This window comes from Carlito syrichta, unplaced genomic scaffold (assembly GCF_000164805.1).
Source record: "Carlito syrichta isolate Samal-C Ts95f unplaced genomic scaffold, Tarsius_syrichta-2.0.1 Scaffold315801, whole genome shotgun sequence".
Lineage (NCBI taxonomy): Eukaryota > Metazoa > Chordata > Mammalia > Primates > Tarsiidae > Carlito > Carlito syrichta.
The window spans coordinates 886288-907583 of record NW_007259897.1 but is presented as its reverse complement, the minus strand read 5'-3'; the positions used below and the strand labels follow the sequence as shown (position 1 = coordinate 907583).

General features: G+C 35.0%; 1 protein-coding gene across 8 annotated transcripts in view; it reads left to right on the top strand.

The window, feature by feature from the left end:
• TIAL1 (TIA1 cytotoxic granule associated RNA binding protein like 1) overlaps positions 1–19745 on the top strand; it is a 20709-nt gene extending 964 nt beyond the window's left edge. Inside the window, exons 2-13 of one of the 8 annotated variants that reach the window (XM_021706575.1) lie at positions 2243–2304; positions 7085–7181; positions 12193–12342; positions 12579–12633; positions 12790–12877; positions 14814–14889; positions 15985–16093; positions 16725–16820; positions 16931–17015; positions 17274–17397; positions 17738–17877; positions 18634–19745. In XM_021706575.1, coding sequence (XP_021562250.1) covers positions 7170–7181; positions 12193–12342; positions 12579–12633; positions 12790–12877; positions 14814–14889; positions 15985–16093; positions 16725–16820; positions 16931–17015; positions 17274–17397; positions 17738–17877; positions 18634–18739 — 1041 coding nt within the window. In that variant the 5' untranslated portion in view covers positions 2243–2304; positions 7085–7169 and the 3' untranslated portion in view covers positions 18740–19745. Of the gene's footprint in view, positions 1–2242; positions 2305–7084; positions 7182–12192; positions 12343–12578; positions 12634–12789; positions 12878–13978; positions 14354–14813; positions 14890–15984; positions 16094–16724; positions 16821–16930; positions 17016–17273; positions 17398–17737; positions 17878–18633 lie in introns of all 8 variants that reach the window. The other 7 variants (XM_021706579.1, XM_021706578.1, XM_021706577.1 and 4 more) reach the window with 7 other exon arrangements.
• The last annotated feature ends 1551 nt before the right edge of the window (positions 19746–21296 follow it).

The window sequence follows — 21296 nt, the reverse complement described above, 5'->3', positions numbered from 1 at the left end:
CCCTGCGGGCCCCGAGGCATTCGCACTCACGCCCGCCGCGTCCTCGGCCCGAGGCGCCCCGGCTCTCTCCCACGCTGCGCGCCCCGGGGCCGGGCGCTCTTGCCGCGCTCGAGCCCCGCTCGCCTCCTGCCCCACGTGCCCCCGCCCACGCTGTCAGAAGCACCGGCCTGGCGCCCGCTACTTTTGAAGCGCCGAGGGGACGCCTTCGGCCGCCCGAGCGTCTTTCCCTTCTTGGCCCGCGAAGTTTACTTTGAGCGCACACTGCGCTCAGCTGACAGCCAGTTGCTGAACTCCCTGTGCTCGCTTGATGTTGCCTCTTCTTAATCTGTTTGTGCGTCGAGGTCTTCAGAGTTGGCTAGAAGGACGCCTTCCTCCTGCCTTCCATGTGAGTCTTTGGGGCGCTTTTCCTCCTGCCTCGCTGTTGCTCTTTTCCCCGAAGCTCAGTCTAATGAATGAATTTCGTCTTCCAACCCGAATTCGAGTTTTCTTCCTTTGCTGATAAAGAGTGATGACTCAGCATTTGCGTTCCTTTCCGGATAGCGTGGCTCTCCTTTCTCCTGCATCTTTTTACTTACTTATTTGAAGCCAGTAATTTCTAATTCGGTGTTTAAATTGAGCACCTTCGGTTTTTCCAGCCTCTCGAGGCTCAGCACCCCTACCTAGAGCACAGGGAGTCAGATCACTGCTTTGTTTCTCTTGCCTCTCCTGGTAATGACGGGGTCGTAGTTCACTTGGCACTGCTGCTATTTGATGGGGAAATTACTTTGGGGGGAATAGATGAAGGTGGACGAGCGCTCAGGAAACCTGGCAAATTTCTCATCTCTTCACTCCTACCACAGAAAGTATGCTCAGTAAAGGAGATTCAGTATCGATACAGATTTTTTGTGTGTGGCCTTGTACGCTTTCTTTTTATTCCTGTTTCTCTAACGTCTCGCTCAAGTATTTGCTCTCCTGTTTTGAGAATCTGAGGCCAACTTAAGCATATCATAGGTTTTAGGGGGGAAGCCTGCTTAAAATAACTTTTATTTATACGTTCTGTGTTGTCTTCCATTTCTGCTTTCTCTTCCCCAGAAAAGAGAGAATTGGGACACACTTGAAATTTGTCCTTCAACATCTGTTGAAGCCAAGGCTTGGTGTTGAGTTGGCAGTGTGTACTTTGATGGAAGCATCTGGGAAAGCTAGATTTAGTGCCTAGCCTACTATGTATTAACAAAGATAAAAGTTACATTGTATCTGGAAACTGAAATGTCATCATTGCATCATAATAGCTACTGAATTATTGATAAATTCTCCTGACACATGTCTCATTAACGGTATCTGTTCCTTAAGAAGGGAAATTCCTGGTTTGGTCGTGCTAAATAATACTTTTTCAATATTTTTTGCTTATCTATCTTTGCATCTGCCTTGTCTTCGTCTTTATCAGACCTTTTCCAATAGACTAATAAGTTAACTTCTTTGTTACCTATTTCCTTTCTCCTCCTTTTCCTATCTCCTCTCCTTTCTCTGAAACACACTTAAGTTGTCTGTGTTCACAGTTGCCTTAAAATGTGACAAGTATTCGTATGAGTAAATAAACATCGGAAGCTCTGTTTCTGTGTGTCAGTACATGTTCACTTTTCTGTCTTCTTTTCTTCTCCCACTCTTCTCCAAGGAAAGGTTTTTTTAAAGACAAGGACTGCTATATCTTCCTAGGTCTTACCCCTGCAGCACTTAGTTCATTGCCTGGAACATAAGAGGTACTCTAAAATTTAATTTTTACAATGATTATACTTCTTTCATTAAGTTAGTATTAAATCTTTTATTAAAGTCTTTGTTGAATTAAGATTATAGGCAGACATTGCTGTCATACATAGTGCAGTCTGTTGATTTATATATATATATTTTAAAACCCTCAAATGTAAAATCTCAAGATAAAAACAAACGTTTCACAGTTGAGATTTTTGTCAGTGTTTAATAAAAATAATCCATAGTAGTTTTTTTTAAGTGTACATTTTGCATATTTCTCCTCAAAGTGTTCTTTTAGTTAAAAGTAATATAATGCAAACTTTGAACATGATTTTAGAGGTTGATATCTGGTAGGGCTTTCTTGTTTGTTTATGGAGATCCCATATTTTGCATTGTAGTCTGGATTAGGTTTTTCAAGTGGCTAGTGTGTTTTAAAAGAATGTACTCTTAACAAAGCTTATCTTAAATTGTTTCCTTAAAATGCCTGTGTGTTACTAGTGAGGTTTTTTTCCTGCAGACACACACAAGCTAAGACATATGGTTCTATCTTCAGAAAACAATATGGTGTTTATAGCCTAGGTAGGTCTTTAAATATTCATTACCTATAGTATTACTAATTTATTTGATGGTATTTAAAGTGGTATAGCATTGCTTTGATGTTGAGCCTAAATTTTTATTTGTTATATAGTTACTTTAAAGGTCTGTTTTTTATGTTCTTTCTCATTTGATGTTTATTTTGGGATATTATGTATTGGGTAACTTTTGATCTAAAAAAACAAACAAACAAGATCATGCTGTGTAATACTGGTTCTGGAACTGGACTGCCTGACACCTGCCTTGTGGGACACACATTTCAGGCTTGTGTGTAGCTTTGTAGTGCAGTGATTGGATCTACAGTATATCTGAATCTGCGATAGAATACTAAAGTGTAATAGTGCCCTATTGTAGTTTATTTTCTTCATCTATCCAATGCACCAAAATCGATAAGAATTGGAATAATACCATCTTTTGCAATGCCTTCCTTTAAGACTATTCTTTCTTCCTGCCACTCAGTAAAAAGGTGGAAATAAACTAATGATTGAGAGTATAACCTGAACATCTAAGAGCAAAGCAGGAGAAAATACTATAACATTGACTAGCTATACACCATGGATTTGACTGTGTTGTAGCTTTAATCAAGCCTCTCATTCAACTTAATCACATTCTCTGTTTCTTTCTTTCTTTTTTTTTTTTTTTGAGTTGAAGTCTCACTCTTTTGCCCAGGCTGGAGTGCAGTGGCATGCATGCTCATGGCCACCCCAGTGTCGACCTGTTGGGCTCCGGTGATCCTTCCACCTCAGCCTTCCGAGTAGCTGGAACCACAGACGTGCGCTACCACGCCCGGCTATTTTTTATTTTATTGTAGAGACGACGTCTCGCCAAGTTGCGCAGGCTGGTCTCGAACCCACAGGCTCAGGCAGTCCACTCGCCTTGGCCTCCCAAAGTGCTGGGATTATAGGCTGAGCCACTGAGCCCAGCCATTCTCTGTTCCTTTAAAGAGAGAGAGAAAAAAGAATATCTCCTATATATATAGTTGGTCAGTTCAATTGTATCTCCTGCACCTTTCCTCCATCCTGCTTCTTTCCTATAAAAGAGGTCTATTGAAGGATATTGTTGCAAATCTACTCCTGTATAAGAACTTGTCAAGAACAGTGTTACTTTTGTGAAAATTTAGCATAATATTTTGTGTAAAAAGTGCTGGTAATTTCATTCTTGATAGGTCTGCTCTTTTCAGAGTGAGAGCACATTCAGTATTGAAAAAGTGTCATTAGTTTTTGAAAGCCATGATGTTCTTAACTTAAAGTCTATCCAGTTGGACATAGGAAGTAGTTTGGCAATGTGAACTTTTGCCTACTGTGAAACTGCTAAGTTTTTAATCTCAAATTGGATTTTAACCCTAATGTTAGGGATAAAGGTGTCATTTTCAGTTTTAAATGCCTCAGTTCCTACAGTTCCTGTTTCTTAGAAGACAAAATAGACTCTAAGGTATGCCTTTTCTATTATTTTTTTTCCTTGAGTTATAAATTGTTTTGGGATTTTCTTAGTGTATATTCTTTGAATTGACCTCTCAATACAGGAATTCAAGCCATTTGTCTTTTTTTCTGTTATTTTGTATGTATTCTTTAGGTAGAAATTATATATTTTAAAAATTGGAACTTTAGGATAGGTTGACTGCTGTATAACCAGAGCAGAAAGAAAGTGAAATGTACAGGAGCTCCAGCAGTGCAGTCGGTCAGCGTGGTACTTATATAGAAAGGGAACTATACAAACTGTAATTTGGAAGGAAAAAAGATATCATTTCAATAAACTTCATTAAAAAATCAAGAGATCTTCTTACTAAGTCAAGCATTGAACTTTGTCTTAAATGTTTTTGTTAATATTTTGGAAGAGATGGTTATGGTAACATGAAGATACTTAAGCAGTTTAGTACAGTATTTTATTTTTCCTAGGACCTCAAAAACAGAAGTATGTACAGTATTTTAAAAGTTATAAAATGTGTCTCTATTAAGTATTGTGATGCATGAAGACATGTAAATGCATGATTTATACAACTCAGAATAAAGGAAAAGGTGATCTGAAATTTGGGTAAAATTTAAGTAAAATTATATAGTGAATTGTATCCTTTTTAGCTGGTAAATTAAGATTTTTACATATTGTTATGGAAGGCCTTTTATTTTATTTTATTTTATTTTTTGAGTTGGAGTTTCACCGTCACCCAGACTGGAGTGCAGTGGCTGCTCCTGGCCACCGCAGCCTCGACCTCCTGGGCTCCGGCGATCCTTCCGCCTCAGCCTTCCGAGTAGCTGGAACTACAGGCGCACGCTACTATGCCTGGCTCATTTTGATTTATTGTAGAGATGAGGTCTTGCCAAGTTGCCCAGGCAAGTGGGCTCAGGCAAGCCACTCAGCTCGGCCTCCCAAAGGCGGGGGATTACAGGCTGAGCCACCGAGCCCGGCTCTTTTTATGTTTTTTAAATTCAGTTTGCTGTTTTGCCACTTAACTTTTGGTAGAGATAGCTGAAAAATAGGAAACCTGAAAACTGGATTTTTGTATAAGTATTTCATGATATTCAGAACTTAGATGTTAACATTCTGATCTTTGGCTAGAAATGTAAATTAATATCTGAATGTGCCTCTAGAAATCTTCAAAACCTATAACTGATAGAAAGTAAGTTGATTTGGATTAAAACTATTAAACAGCATGAGTTTCTATTGTGACTATTAAGGATGAAAGGTAATTAACATCCATGCAGTTTTTCCAGAACAAACCAATGTTTAAACAGTAATGCAAATTTAAAACTATTTGAATGATTTCAAATTTGTTATATTAAAATGATAATTCTATTTTAATTTTGTTACTACCTAGCTTCAGTATGAAAAATTGAGTTAAGTAACCCTTTAGGTGAGATGAGCATAATACTTAGAAGATCAATGTTATTTGTTCATTTTCCTTATAGATAGCTCTACTCTGTATGAAAAGAAATTATTCCATAGATATAGGCTTACAAACTCCTATGAATTAAGAAGGGTCAGGCAGTTGTCTATGACTAACTCAAAATCCAGTAACCTCTCACTACTGCTGGAAAAAGTATGTCACTGCATTGGACTACCAAGAAATCGTTTCTTTAATTATAAGGAAAAGATGGCATGGTGGACCTGACCCAGTTTGTCTCTGTTTAGTTTTTTTACTTAAGTAGCATTAGCATGTATTTCAATTTTAGAGCATATACGCTAAGATTATACCCACTGAACTGGAAAATTGTTGCCCTTTCCTTTCCCTTACCTTTCCTTTCCCTTCCCTTCTTCTCCCCTGCTACTTTTTTTTTTTTTTTTGAGTCAGAGTCTCACTGTTCGCCCAGGCTGGAGTGCTATGAGTGGCATGCTCACAGCTACTGCAGCCTCTATCTGCTTGGCTCAGGTGATCCTTCTGCCTTGGCCTTCCAGGTGGCTGGAACTACAGGCATGTGCCACCACACCTGGCTAATTTTCTGATTTATTGTAGAGATGAGGTCTCACTAAGTTGCCCAAGCTGGGCTCAGGCAGTTTTCTTGCCTCTACCTCCCAAAGTGCTGGGGTTACAGGTATGAGCCACCATGCCTGGCCTTGTTACTCAATTCTTAATACAGAATTTTTTTAAAAAACTTAATTTTCGTGTTCTCAGTCTATTTTTCAGGGCATTCCATCTGAAAGCTTATTACATGTTTAATATGGTGACCATGTTGTAAGGCTTATTTTTGTCTTGGTATTCAGTTTCCAGTTATATATTATAGTTAGGAAAATAAAATGTACATCCTTTTACTTTCCAGAAGAAACTATGGCAATTTTTACAAATATTGTTTGGTTTATGAGGTTGCTTATAATAGATGTAAATTTGAGGAATTATACGCAGACTACCAGAAAGACTTAAAATGTGGCAATTTGTGGAGATAAATTAAGATAAATCCATGCTTACAGGACATAAACCAAGTAGTCATCTCTGTGCGAGGAAGTAACATTTTATTCATTTCTTTTTTTAAACTTACCTGCATAAAATATTTTATATAAAATACATATATTCAATTTCTAATTACTGAAAAAAACCCAAGTCTTTAAATTCATAGCCAAAAGTATATCTGGATTTGTCCAAATTTTTCTCCGAATTTCTAAAGAAATCATTATACTTGCTTTATTATCTACATAATGATAGATTTGGTTGATTCTGATGCATTTTAGACTAGGAAATTCTATTTTACCCTGTTCTCTTAAAACAAAACAATGAAGGTGTAATTGCTAACCATTTTACTTAACCCAGAGCACAACAACATGAACCCCTCATCCTCTGTGTGTCTTACTCTAGTTCTGTTCTTTGCTCATGCAATTGCTTTGGTTTGGAGTCTAAGATGCACTCACTGTATGTCTCATATCTTATTGTGATCAGGTATTTTGATGAATCAGTATTTGTTGTAGTTGTGTGTGTGTTATAAATTATTTTGAATTAGAAATTGTAATTATATTGACTTTAGTTTAAAGTTTAACAGTTAGAATAAGATGAGAAAATGCTATCAGGGTACTGAATAATATGCAATTGGGGTCTGCAAGGTCATACTGATTTGTTCTTTATAATGTCTTTTAAAGTGATATTTTAGTGGCTTGTGAAAAATTGCTGCTTTTTCTAAGTAAGGATTAATCTTACTTTCATAGGATCAGGCTTGATTGGAAAAATTTTATTGAAGACAGAGGAAGCTAACATGAAATAAAAGATGATGAATTAAATGATATAATACATTAAAGCCAGAGCTAAAGGAAAATTGCTGATCATTTATTTTTTCTTTTTGTACAGATACGTAGGTAACCTTTCCAGAGATGTGACAGAAGTCCTTATACTTCAGTTATTCAGTCAGATTGGACCCTGTAAAAGCTGTAAAATGATAACAGAGGTAAGATCTTTCCATGTGCTATCCATTAGTATGATGTTTAACATTTTGGGATGCATGGTCTGATTAGCATCATTTTAAAAATTCATTTTACACCTCAAGTTATTCTGGCGGAGAGATTTGTGTTTGTTATGTTAACTTACTACTTTGATTTGACTGACAGACTAGGCTTAGAATGGAGTTGAGAGAGCAGAGCTGCTGTGCTGTTACTCTTAAATGATCATACTTCATAGTGTAGTTATCTTTAAGTGATTCTGCTTTTAAAAAGTTGTTGCAGCTTATTTCAGAGTGGTGAAAAACTTGACAATATTTCATACAATTCTAGTAAGAATGTTAACCATTTAGATGGCATACATTTAAAGTTTAGGAATTGGTGCATGTAGAAGAACATTAGCTTATGTGGATAGTGCAGCACTGTGCTTCTTATGCATCTGTAGTAAATACTAGTGACTGAGCAACTTTACGTAGATAGGTGTTTAAATTGTTAGAGTAATACTTTTTGTCTTTTTTTCCTTAAAAAACCTGGACATTTTATACTTTCCTAGTTAGGGTTATAGCAGTGCCTGATGACTCTTTATTTCAGTTATTCTTTTCTTCCTAGCCTTTTTGTTTGTTTATCAACATTTTTTTGGACTATTTGCTATATACCGGATACTATGGTAAGTGCTAGGGATACACTGGTAAATAAAATAGTTTCTTGCCCCACACAGAATTGTGCAGTTCATTAGGGAGACAAAGGAGTTAACAGGCTCTTAGAGCATAGATAATAAATGCTATGGAAGCAGCTGGCTTAAAGTGCTGTGGGAACACATGGGTATCCAATGCGGTTTTAGATCAGGTAAGGCTTCTTGAAGGAGTCAGTGCCTAGGCTGAAACCTAAAAGGATAGTAATAGACACTGGGTAGAAAGGAATTTGGGGAAGAAGAGATTCCAGATAGACTGTTGATCCAGGCTGGTAGACAGAGAGAGCAGGAAAACTTGTGAGAGAAGAAAAGAAAATATAGAAACTGTAGCATGGTTAGAGTTTAAAATGGGATTAATCATAAGAGATGGCAGGAGTGTTTTGAAAGGGTCAGAAACTGTGCTAAGGATTTTGTTTTATTCTGAGATGGAAAACTTTTAAAAATCTGCAAAGTGCATTGGTCTTTTGTTCATCTTTTCTAACTAGTGACAGTCATCATTCTGTTCTGGTTATTCTGTTTTTCCTCTTTCCTTTCTGTCTTTGATTATTTATTCATTTATTCTTTCATTAATTAGAAATTTTCTTTGCACTAGGCACTTTTCAAGGCACTGGGGATAAAATGGAAAGCCAGACAAATGAGGTTCCCAAACAAATAGGGATAAAAGCCATGAAGAGAATAGAACAGTTCTGTGAGGACTGAAGGGTGGTGAGGGAAGATGTCACTTACCTCTTTAAGCTGAGAGAGGAATAACAAGATGGTGCCATCTATGCTAATAGCAGGAGGCAGAGGAAACAGCAGGTACTAAGGCCTTGAGTTGGTAATGAACTTCTGTTTGTGGAATCAAAGACCAGGATGGCTGGAGCCTGGTGAGGGATGGAGAGGAGTGGAAGGAATGAGTCTAACAGCAGAATTCACTATCACAGGGTAGTAAGTATGGGCCATGGTGGAGTTCAGATTTTACTCTGGTTGTAGGGGCAGACCATTGGAGGGTCATAGCGGGGGCAGGAGCTGCCCTGATTTGCATTTTTAAGCTTACTGCTCTTGGGCATGCACAGCAGAGAAACCATCTGGGTTTACTTACTAGTCTCGGTAAGAGGTGATGGAGGCTTGTTTTCTAGTAGTAGCTAAAGAAGTAGAGGTTGATAGGTTTGGAATATAATATTTTGAAGATAGAATCGATAGGACTGGATTGGCTGTGGGACATAGGGAAAGGAAGAAATCACGAAGTGCCCTATGATTGTTGTTAATACAATTGTGTGAGTGATAATGCTATTTGTTTACTAAAAAGGGTGGGAGGCACAAGATGAATGGAGAGAGGTGGGATTCAGGAGCTCTGTTTTCACAATGTTAAGTTCAAGATGGTGGTAGATATTGAAGTGGATGTTACATGTAGGCGGTTGGAGGAACTAGTGTGTAACTCTGGAGAGATCAGTGCTGAAGCTTGCAGTGGTACTTAAGCCATGGGATTATATGAAATCACCTAGCGCCAGTGAGGTCTGAGTCCTGGACCAGCGCAACATTTAGAGTTATGTTTTCAGTTTGAGTAAAAGAAGAAAGCTCTTCCAGTGAGGAAATGGGAAAACCAAGAGAATGTGGTGGGATTAAAAGAAGAGATTGTTTAAAGGAGGATAGTGGTCAACTGTTTTACATTCTGCTTGGAAGTCAAGATAAGGACAAAAAAGGAATCACAGAGGTGGCAGAGAGGTCATTGGTGAGCTCATTATACAGTTTCAGTGGCATGGTTGGCTTGGAAGTTGACGGTGGGTTTAGAAGAGATGGGGATTTGAGAAAGTGGAATGAGTCACTAGAAAATTTTTGAGAAACATTTGGTAAAGATTTATTTTAACAGTATTTTTTTTAAAAAAACCTATGTGTATATATAGCCATTCGAGGGGTGGAGGAACTTGAAATGAATTTTCATAACTTATCCATATTCTAGAACTCCTAGACCTGAACTTACAAATAGTTATAAAATCTCATATTTCTCTGTCTTGACATTTATGTCATCCAACAAAAATTGATGACAACACTAATTAAGGTAAGGACATAATTGATTTTTAGAATGTCACTTGGTAGTGGTATAAATGGGAAGCATCCAAAGGGCATGAACTCTAGTACAGAACATCTAGTAGCTAGGCATTTATTTTTCTTTCATAAATTTAATTTCGGTATATGAAAAAATTATTTCCCTCTCCTTAGTTTTATGATTTTTTTTACTTTAGATATTATTTATCATAGATTCTAGCTTTCCCTATGTAATAAATGTGTATTAGTAAGTCTAAGGCAAACTTTAAAAATTTTTACTATCTCTGACAGTTGGAGTGTGACTTAAAAATAGCGGTGTCTTAGACGAAATGCAGTGTGATGTGAACATATAAATATATGTGATATGAATATTTAAATATATGTGTGTGTATATATATATACACCCACAAACATGTGCATACATGCATACATTTAATGGGATTTGGCCTACTATTAGATAAATTTTAAATCAGTATGCATGAGTAGACTAGTTTTCTAAAGTGTATGTGATTATCATAGATCCACCATTAGACCCCTGTGTGCTTTGCTGTAATTAGCAGTATTTCCCTTAGAGACCATCAGGGTAAAAGAGGTAGGAATAAAAGGAAAAAAATCAACGGACACAATTTTAGCTTCTTGATTTACTTTTAAGTATTTTCTTCAATGAATGTTTCTGGTAAATGTCAATTCTTTTATAAGAAGAATTTAAGTGTGTATTTTTATTTGAAGTCTGTCCCCCTAATTTCCTTTCTCTACCTTTTAAGAACAGCATTCACGTAGCTACAACAATAGGATTTTGTGTGCAAGCCCATAGTTTTCTTGTCAGTATTAATGATCCCACTTTTTTTCCCTCAAGGAAATGCCTTCTGGTTGCTTCGCCACTATTGTTTAGACGTCTTATTTTGGATTTTTCTTCTAAAACTTTCCTGGAATGACAAACAGTGGTTGTTGAAAAGATCTTTATTTTGTCTGGTATTTTTATCCCTTGTAAGTCCAACTAGAATTCAACATTTTAAATATTATCTTTATAGGGCATTTTACATTGAATAGTGATGAATGATTTTAAGCTTACATAAAAGATATTTGTACAGTTGTACAGCTATTCAATATAGGTTGCTGTTTCATAGAAATTTACTCCAGTTTGGTTGTTAGGTGAGATTGCTGCTATAGCTTAGGTAGCACTACTTTCTCATCATCTTTATATGCATGTTTTTGCCAACTACTAGCATGGGGTTTTAGGAAATATTTAGTGCAGTTTTTTTATATTGATGGTTTTTTTGATGTAAAATTGTAGCTTTGTCATGGAATATTTTATTCAGACACATTTTCAGAAATGCTTTTCTTGATCACTAGTGTATTTCTCTGATCCTTGGGAGACCACATTCAAAGCATATAGAATCTCTAGTACCTTAGGCTATTTTGGAAACTAGGGAGTTCATTCCAATAGTAAGGTGTAAATCTTAAAATTTACCTTTTTTTCCAATTTTTCCTTATCCAGAAAAGAAATCAGAATAGTCTAGTTTTTGTAGCAGTGCAAGATGCTATCGTTTGCAGTACTATTTCTAATTTTGATTAAGAGCAAAGTTTATAAAGCTGGTTCATTGAGTATTTCTGTATCCTGGGATACAGTTTGTGAAGGAATATGATGCATACGTAGAATTTATTCTCTTAAAAATAATGATGGTGGCTGGGTGCGGTGACTCATGCCTGTAATCCCAGCACTTTTGGAGGCGGGGCTGAGAGATTACCTGAGCCCAGGGGTTCAAGACCTGCCTGGGCAACTTGATGAGACCTCGTCTCTACAATAAATTTTAAAAAAACTGGGCATGGTGGTGTGTACCTGTAGTTCCAACTACTTGAAAGACTGAGGTAGAAGAATTGGCTGAGTCCAGCGGGTTGATGCTGCAGTGGCCATGATTGCGCGATTGCAGTCTGCCTGGGTAACAGAGTAAGACTGCGACTCAAAAATAATAATAATAAAAATAAAAATAATAATGATGATGGAAGAGGAGAACAGTGGTAAGGCATAGTTCTCATCACATCTGAATTTGAGGTTTTGTTTGGTCTAATAGAAGCTTCTGTTTTATATTTAACATTACCAGAGTTCTGTACTTTCATTTAATACCAATAGTCATGATTCTATACTGCTTTTATAATTCTGTTTGACTACAACAGTATGCTGAGGTGCAAAGTCAGGGTTAGCTTTAAATCTTACTTTTAAAGTGTTAGGCTTTCATGAACGTATGCAATCTCACCTTGTACATTCCTAGCTATCAGTAATGTTTTTTCCTGGATTTTCTTCTCAGCAACCCGATAGCAGAAGGGTCAACTCTTCTGTTGGATTTTCTGTTTTGCAGCATACAAGCAATGACCCATATTGCTTTGTGGAATTTTATGAACACAGAGATGCAGCTGCTGCATTAGCTGCTATGAATGGGAGAAAAATTTTGGGAAAGGTAAGATAATAGAATGATGGCACCTTATGAGTACATATATTTGCATGTCAAATTAGTTTATATTCTTTCTTAGCAAATTTTTAAACAGATTAATCAACTGCTGAGTGGTGGTTTTGCTTTATTCAGCCTAGAACTTTTACAAAAATAATCCTGCTTGATAAATGATTTAATAAGTGGTAAGTGTTATAGCTCATGACATGCCTAATAATTGTATTAAATATAATCTTTATTTTTAGGAGGTCAAAGTAAACTGGGCAACAACACCAAGTAGCCAGAAAAAAGATACTTCCAGTAAGTACTCCTGCTGCATTTTACTGTGGAAGAGTTCTGAAATTATCCTGGCAGCATTACCAGCTTAAATAGGGTTTTTCCCCCCTCCTTTATTGTTGCCTGAAAAAGGTTTAGTAACTAACTTAAGTATTTGATTACCAAATGCTCTGATTTCAGATCACTTCCATGTGTTTGTTGGGGATTTGAGCCCAGAAATTACAACAGAAGATATCAAATCAGCATTTGCCCCCTTTGGTAAAATATCGTAAGTATCATAATCAGTATTACACTCAGTAGTGATAGGTAAAGTTGTATATGATTAACTTGTGATTGAATAAGATCTTTCTCTAGTTAGTATGATTTTGTTGTTGTTGTTGTTGTTTTTCCCTAGTTTTTCTTTTTTGGTTTGTTTTATTTTCTGAGTAGTAGATGTTGTTGAAAATGTTAATGTCATTTAAATGTCTTGGGGTCTTGTTTTCATCTAATCCTGTGTACAGTATGTTAAAAAAATTTAAGTGATTCTGTTTGTTATCTTTGAAGCAGATGTTTGAATGGTAAAACTTATAAAGTCTAACTTTTTGTCAAATGTTTTGAGAATTTGGTGATTAAGGATAATGGGTTAATAAAAAGGAACTGTGATTTATATTGTGTGTTAAACTTTAATAGGAGGGTTTTATAAATGGGAAAAGTAGGTAAATCCTTGAATATGTTGTGATTAAATTAGAAATGTTTGTGTTTTATTATGATAAGTGTGTTTTGATATTTTAGTAGTAAGTGAAAAATAGTACTATAATGTTAAAATGTTTCAATGTCTGAGTCATAAATGTGGGATTAATTAGTAGATTTTTGTTAGTGATATTTGATTTTGCTAATTAATGGGCAAATGTGGTTTGATTTTTAACAAAATTTATGCTTGCGTTTCACTGTTGTTACTTGATCAAATATATTGGGAAACTAAAAATGGTTATAAGTTTTATAAAATGTTTATCACAATTTATCTGATTAAAATTAGTTAATTTTGTATATTTCCTATAGATTTAAGTTAAACGTTTTAGTACGTCTTTATAGGAATATAAACAACAATTGTACTAACAAAAATTGTACTAAGAACAACAATTTTTTCCTCTATACAATTTACAATTTGTTGTTCTATAGATTTAATTTATTTAAAATATTTAATTCTTAATTTTCTGTTTTAATATTTGCTTTGCTTTTTAATCTAAATGTGGTAAGTAGTACTATTTTAAAAATCAGTATAAAAATAATACAGGTTGCTGTTTTTCAATCTTTATTTATACCTGAGACCTGCAGTTTTTCTAAAGTCCAAGTCACAATTAAAAGTAATAGCATTCTGGTTATTTTGCAGAATTGCTCATAAGAATGGACAGGATCTTGAAGGCTAACTGCAAGGAACTGTGCACACTGGAACTCAGTTGTAGATTTTTTTTTCTCATTTCTATTTCTTATTATACATTATTTATATATACATATTTTAGTATTTACATTTTAACATTCTATATTCAGTGGAGTTCTATATTTCCAATCATTTTAACTTATTCACTAAAATTTCTGTGTAAATTTGTTGTTTTCGTACTGGTGTGCTTAGCGTTGTTGTTAGTTTTTTATTCTCCTTTCTTAAATTTCTGAAAATGTCAATTTTTCAAAATTTACAGCTGCCCAAACTCCAAAATGATGGTAGAGAATTGACCAAGAAAAATAAAGAAATCTGTTAACAGGCCATGTATGCCTTTTTAATTCCTATTTTTTCCTCTTTTTCAATTTTTTAATATTTCATATATTTTGTATCACTAGGCAGAAAACATTTAACTATTTAGAGATTGCATGGTAAAGTAGTTAGCATTGTTACAGTAATTTATAGAATCAGTAAAACTTAGAGGACACTAGCAAATAGAATATTAGAAAAGGAAACTATTATTTCTATTAATCTTCAAATTTGAGCATTTAGTTTAGAAAGCACAGGCTATTTGATTAGGTTGCATGTTTATTACATGTTTTTGTCCTACTGCTTTTTTCTAACAGGTAAAGAAGCATTAGGGAGAGTTCAGGAATGGTTGTAGTTAATTAGGGCTAACTGGAATTTTATTTTAAAAATGCTCACAATACAGTGTGTGTGGTTCCTTTTAGTTTTTATTTTGAGGGTGACTATTACTTCCCTCATTTAGCTGTGCTTCTTTTCACAGGGATGCCCGGGTAGTTAAAGACATGGCAACTGGAAAATCCAAAGGCTATGGTTTTGTATCTTTTTATAACAAACTGGTACGTTCTTCCAACTCAGTTGAAAATTTTCAATACTAAATTTAGTCATTAATTATTTAAAATGTCAAATCTGAAACTTGTCTATGCTTGGATGTTAATTACAAATACAACTTTTATATAATTTTATGTATGTTTTAATAAGAGTATAATTTATTCTTTTTACATAAACTTGGATATAGCTAGAAAAGGTAGGGTGATTACAAGGAAGATAATTAAAATTGCATTTGTGCATTGGTGAAGGTAAGAAATATTAGAAATAAAGTTCAAGTCTAGGACAGATGAACTAATCAGAGAATTTGGAGAGTAGGTAAGTTATATTCCATTTTAACCATCAAAATCTCAGTTTTAACTCATTTAAATTATTATTCATACTTTTCTAGCTAGGATCTTAATGACTACGACAAATAATGTAATTAAAAGTGTTAGCAATTCGTCTTGATATTTGCAGATATTCTTTGACAAAGTTACCAAATTTAAGCATTTACATTAACTAACATAAAATAATAAAGTGGGCTTTGATTTTTAAAACATTTTTAACAACTTAAATTACCCATATTTTATTGGAATGGTAAGATAAAGAAAGGGCCAGCACACTGTCTTTGCTTAAATTGAGTTGCTGAATTTCAAATAATTTACTAGTTGTTAATAGTTTTGTTGACTGGGTATGGTGGCTCACGCCTATAATCCCAGCACTTTGGGAGGCCTGGGTGAGAGGATTGCCTGAATTCATGGGTTCAAGACCAGCTTGGGTAACTTGGCGAGACCTCATCTCTACAATAAATCAAAAAATTAGCCGAGCATGGTGACACGTGCCATTAGTTCCAGCTACTTGGAAGGCTGACGCGGAAAGATTGCCTGAGCCCAGCAGGTGGAGGCTGCAGTGGCTGTGAGTGTGCTGCTGCAATCCAGTCTGGGTGACAGTGAGACTCTGACTCAAAAAAAAAAAAAAAGTTTTGTTTAGGCTATTTGGTCAGTTCATCTGCTGATGAAATTTATAGGATCCGGCAGTGCCATCATTTTATTTCATCCTGTTAGGTCTTATATACCACTGTTTTTTGTTTGTTTGTGATTGCTCTTTTTCTTTTTTCTTCATAGGATGCAGAGAATGCAATTGTGCATATGGGAGGTCAGTGGCTGGGTGGTCGTCAAATTAGAACCAACTGGGCTACACGTAAACCACCTGCACCTAAAAGCACACAAGAAAGTAAGATATGTTTGCTGTGTATGTGAAAATTATGGATTCTTCACAAAATCATGTATTAATATAGTCTTAATTTTTTAATATTTAACTTGTGTTATAAGACTCATTTCGTTTTGTATTTTTTGTTTGTTTTGAGTGGGAGTCTCACTGTCTCTGAGGCTGGAGTAGAGTGGCACGATCACAGCTACTGCAGCCTCCATCTGCTGGGCTCAGGCTATCCTTCCACCTCCGCCTCCTGAGTAGCTGGGACTACAGGCACGCACCACCACGCCTGGTTAATTTTTTTGATTTATTGTAGAGACAAGGTCTCACCATGTTGCCCAGGTTGGTTTTGAACTCCTGAGCTCAGGCAATCCTCTTGCCTTGGCCTCCTAAAGTGCTGGCATTACATGTATGAGCCACTATGCCTGGCTTTCATTTTGTATTTTATTATCTGAGAATAATTAGACTGTGGTACAAGTATTTTTGGAGCTGTGGGCCACCTGATTTAATATATGTATTAAATCATAGCATCAAGAAAAATTTTATTTTTTCCTCCAATGAGATGTCTCTTAACAGCATATAGTAATTAACAAAAGATAGTTTTATATTACTGTAATAACAGTCAACATTTTTATTTTCTTTTTGTATACAGACAACACTAAGCAGTTGAGATTTGAAGATGTGGTAAACCAGTCAAGTCCAAAAAATTGTACTGTGTATTGTGGAGGAATTGCTTCTGGGTTAACAGGTACAGTGTTTCATTTCCTAATCACCTCTGTGGAGCTTCATCGCTGTTAGTATGAATTTCATGATACACATCAGCCTTAAGTATTTTATTTGTGTGTTTGTGTGTTCTAGATCAGCTTATGAGACAAACTTTTTCACCATTTGGACAAATTATGGAAATAAGAGTTTTTCCAGAGAAGGGCTATTCATTTGTCAGGTAATAATCTACCTGTAATAACGTTATTACTCATTACTCTTACATTTGATTCATTTCTTTCAGGTATGTTATTTGACCTCCACGGTATCAGAGTTTGTTACTTTAGTGCTACTTTGCAATACAGAGTTTTAAACTACCTACATAATATACTTTAGGAAAAATACCAACTGACAGGTATAAACTAAAGGGTTTCTATATTATTAACTGTGTTAAGTTCTTAAAAAATAAAAACAAAACCATATCATTTTTCTCTTTTAGATTTTCAACCCATGAAAGTGCGGCCCATGCCATTGTTTCGGTAAATGGTACTACGATTGAAGGACATGTGGTTAAATGCTATTGGGGTAAAGAATCTCCTGATATGACTAAAAACTTCCAACAGGTAATTCAATTTTTCATAGCACTTTTTAAGGTTTCCATCTTTCATATCTTCATAAAAGCTTTGGAAACTCAGTAAAATAAATAATAAAATAAAGCATATAGCTACTTTCAGTTGATTGTATTAATGCTATTTCAAAATTGATTATTTTGTGGTATTAACTGAATCTTAATACTTTCTTTTCACAGGTGTCACCACCCCAATAAACTTAGACAATGATAAATAACAGAGTCCTATTCACATAAGGGTGCTTACTTAGTTTTTCTCTTCCTTGTCTCCCACTCTTTCTTCAAATACGGTGTTTATTATTTGTTTCCTAAAACAATGATTTGCTTTTTCCTAGGTTGACTACAGTCAGTGGGGCCAATGGAGCCAAGTGTATGGAAACCCACAACAGTATGGACAGTATATGGCAAATGGGTGGCAAGTACCGCCTTACGGAGTATACGGACAACCCTGGAATCAACAAGGATTTGGAGTAGAGTAAGTTGTCTGGGTTTTTCCAATGTAGAAACAGATATGGTTCTGATAAAAGAAATAAAAATGTGTTTTCCTAGAGAGCATCTATTTAAATTATATACACTGAACTATTTTGGTATTATAGACACTAATGAAATATGACTTATGAGACTAGAAAGTTACTCCTCATTACTTAGGTGAAAATCTTTTTTGTGTCCTACTATCCCTGTAAGCTTTTGGTAGAATTTGATATACATTTCTACTATACTATTTTATTTATTTTTTCATATTTCAGATATGTTCAGAAATTGATGATTTTATGTTTCTTTGACATGTGTGAGAAATCTCAGTTTTATGTGATACAAAGTAACTTGCTTTATTTTTTCCTTTGTTCTTAGAGTGGATTCTTGTCATTTTTACAGGCCAGGCTAGCCCAGACCCTTATTTTCATTAGCTTCTTTTGAGACTCTTTCCACTGTGAACCTGTGTTAAAATTTGTTATAAGTTGATAGACATGTGCAACATATGATGGTTAGATGGTGTGTTGAATCATTTATCATTTTTTAAAAATCAGTTTTCAGATCCTCTTAAGAGATGTCATTGTGCTGAGTTGTAGTTATCTTAAAATTTTTAAATAGTGGGATATGTACTGTACACATGTATCATTTGTTTCTTTGATCTTCCTGCTACAGCTTTCTTGATTTTGTCTGTTCTGTGATTAGGCTGTGTTTTATTTTTTGTATAAATGTATAGATGATTTTTTTCTTGTATTTGCTGAAGATTTTTTTTTTCTTTCAAGTCAATCACCTTCTGCTGCTTGGATGGGTGGATTTGGTGCTCAGCCTCCCCAAGGACAAGCTCCTCCCCCTGTAATACCTCCTCCTAACCAAGCTGGATATGGTATGGCAAGTTACCAAACACAGTGAGCTGGGACTCTTAAACAAATTGTAATTCATGATAGGCTTCGATTTCCTGTGACACTCTGAAGACATGAAGTAGACATCGGAAAATGAAAATATTTATTTTAAAAATTGAAATGTTTGGAACCTTTAGCACAGATTTGCTTTGGTGAAGGACACATGTCTTCTAGTTCTGCCTTTTTAAGTTTTTGTTCATGATGGATATGAACATGATTTTTCTTTGTGTACAAAAACTAAAATAAAGTCAATAAAGACACTTCTGACTACAAATTTTGATATAATAGGAGAAATGGGTAATACATTTTGATTCTTAGATACTATTCCATTTTTATCTTGATGTTCAGTATTTTAACTCACTGTGTTTTTAAAAGAGCAAAAAAGGGAGGATCATGAAAAACTGGGAATCACATATAAGTTCATCCTGAATCCTGATACTCCCCTCCCCTACCTTGAGGTGGACCACATTTGAAGTCAGCAGAAAAAAGTGTGATATTCAGAAGAAATGCATGATTTTGGAGTCGCTTTGGAGGAAATATTTACTTTCTCTATGCCTAAAGAAACTGAAGCCAGACTGAAATTTTGCACCTAAATAAGGAGCAGCGTTATCTGAGTTACTTGAGTGAATGTTGGTGGTCCACATTGAGACGTATTTTTAAAACTTAAAAAAAGTGTTGATAATTAAAATTGTAGTATATTACATTTCATGGGGGGGAGTATTCCAAGTATGGTGTTTGTATTAAGTCAGACAGTCATACTTGTGCTTTTACATGAAGTTTAAATGATATACATTGTAAATATTAAATAACTACAGTGTTTAAAAAGCATGCTTCAACATAGAAGTAGCAGCAATGTAATTATTTGAAGTAACACTTGACACCACTGCATTGAATGCAGTAGATTGATCAGAATGTTTAAGACTGACATTTTCAAGGTTGGCTACTATGTAAAATTAGAATTAGAATTACACAAATTACTACGCAGAACAAGCCTTAATTTTAATTTCATACAAATCTTTGATGCATTAGTACATTCTAAAATGTCATTGGAAATTTGATTTTTTTTTCTTTTTTTCTTTACATACTTGGTATGTAAATACCTTGATTAAAACCTTGTAAACCAATTTCAAGGTTACTATAAGTTGTATAGTACAAGTGTTTTTTAAAAATCTTGGGGTGTTTTTAAAAATTAGATATATTTTGCCCAAGAATTTTTTTAACAAGATTGCTAAAACATCTTATTTAGACAGTTCAATGTACCAATTTATAATTGGATATTCAGTTTAAATAGTACACAGAGTTGTGACTTTTATTTTTCATTATTTTTTTTTCCCTCGTGGGTAGTATGCATGAGATGACAAGCCTGAACAGAGGCTTAAGTTGTATGCGTGCAGAGTTTGTAATGGAACCAATTGGGGAGATGCAGACGATTGAAGTTTACTTTCAGGGTATTCTTCAGGCAATGTGGATAAAATCTGCCTCGAATTTCTATTAAACAGGAATGTAAAACAGTTAAAATTCCATGTGTTGTTTGAATTGTGAGAACTAGGGGGTGCAAATGTCCTGGCAATGTATTCGAAATACTGCACTGGGCACCAAAATGAGAAAATAGCCTTTTACAGCTAAGTGGTAAGATGCAACTGGCACCCACAATTTACTATTTTTTAAACCTTTGAATTCTTACGATTAACTTTAAAATAATGATGGTTTTATAAATTGGTAACCACAAATTTTGGTATTATTTTCCTTCTTTTTCCACTTAGAAATATAGGCAAATGTTTTCAACATAAAAATTCACAGGGTCTGAAGTTCATCTTCAGGCTGAAATTTTTATGGCACCTTAGTTTTTACCATAATAGTCATCTGTTAGACTCTTCTGATAGATACCCTTATTTCTTTTTTCCCTAGTATATCTGGGGAATGTTTTTGGAAAAGTTACTTTATATTTTATAGGAAGAACACTCAAATTATATTAATTATGCCCCTGAGTTTAAAATGTTATGAATATATGTGAAACTTGGACAACTTAAGACTTTTTTTTTTTTTTAATTGACAAAAGTTTATGAAGTTCTCAGTTTGCCTTTTTGGTCTGCCAGTAAATTAAGTAGCCTATTGAGATAACTAACAGCTAATATAGCTGCAGTGTTTCCTGGTTGTATATTCTATGATTTAATAAAATTATCCAGGCTAGTTATGTTGCCACAGTAAACATGTGACTGAAGTGTTCTTCGTCTTAATCTGAAAGAGAATAAGATTTCATGATTTCAGTTAATGGGAGTTATTTTATATTAAGTGGTTTTTTAAATACAAAGCTACTTATCCAAATGAAGTGCACCATTAAAAAAAACACAATGTTGAACTAACACAACTCAGATGATTTTATAACAAGGTGAAGTCAGTGCTGTCTTGATCCCATTCGGCCTAAGAATCGTTATTTTCCCCCTCCCCCCTCCCCCATGTTCGTTAAAAACAGCAGCAGAGATTCTTTGGCATGCAAGGAAATGTTTCTTATAATTATTTTGAGATT